Source organism: Ceratina calcarata, unplaced genomic scaffold (assembly GCF_001652005.2).
Source record: "Ceratina calcarata isolate Rehan_Ccalc_2016 unplaced genomic scaffold, ASM165200v1 scaffold2515, whole genome shotgun sequence".
NCBI classification, from domain to species: domain Eukaryota; kingdom Metazoa; phylum Arthropoda; class Insecta; order Hymenoptera; family Apidae; genus Ceratina; species Ceratina calcarata.
In genome coordinates this window covers 3,035-3,700 of record NW_017147182.1, presented here as the reverse complement: position 1 = coordinate 3,700, position 666 = coordinate 3,035, and the positions used below count along the sequence as shown (strand labels likewise).

Genomic DNA, 666 nt, shown 5'->3' with positions numbered 1-666 from the left:
ACGAAAAACACTGACCAATGAGAGTTCGTGTAGGGCTCGCACTGACCAATGCCCGAGCGTCACAATCCGCCATTCCCGTGGCTGTACTCTCATTAGTCAGCGTTTTTCGTCAATAATTCAAAAACCATAACTCACTTTGCGTTGTACCAAAGGAAATTGTTGTTCAGAATCACTTCTATTCTGCGACATCCTGCACGTATCTTAGATATGAAAAATAGTTGAATGAATGTCGATAATTACTGTGGCACTACGTGTCTCGCGTTTGCGTCGTTATGAGTAAAAAGTTAATACCGACGTGTGATTTCCTCGGACGAGTAAAAATGGTGGCATATCCCTCGTTAAAGTCTCTAGCCACGCCATATAAAGAGGAGCCGAGACGGCACCCTTTCGAGGCATTGGCAACGTCCTAAAAAAAATATCATCGACAAAATCAATCATGCAATTTTATATAATAGTTAATCTTTCAGTCACTTACATCACTACTAAGTTGGCGTCCATGGAATTTTCGAACAGGAGCTCCCTTAAACGCAAATGTCTGTTAGTCTTCTCGCTCATAGCAATCAATTCCGAATCCTTGATAACATCTAAAAATCAATCAATCAATTACTATCATTAAATTACTAGAAAAATTTGATAAATTTTTAAAAATACCATCTGTCTGTTTCG

General features: G+C 39.0%; 1 protein-coding gene across 1 annotated transcript in view; it reads right to left on the bottom strand.

The window, feature by feature from the left end:
* Positions 1-6: 6 nt before the first annotated feature.
* The window catches only part of LOC108623127 (bumetanide-sensitive sodium-(potassium)-chloride cotransporter-like), a gene marked incomplete at its 5' end in the record, with an annotated part of 3,566 nt that continues 2,906 nt past the window's right edge, over positions 7-666 (bottom strand). The window contains 3 exon segments of the mRNA XM_018021435.2: positions 7-406; positions 476-584; positions 652-666. The exon segment at positions 652-666 is cut by the window's right edge and continues 405 nt beyond it. Of these exon segments, the coding sequence (XP_017876924.1) occupies positions 271-406; positions 476-584; positions 652-666 (260 nt within the window).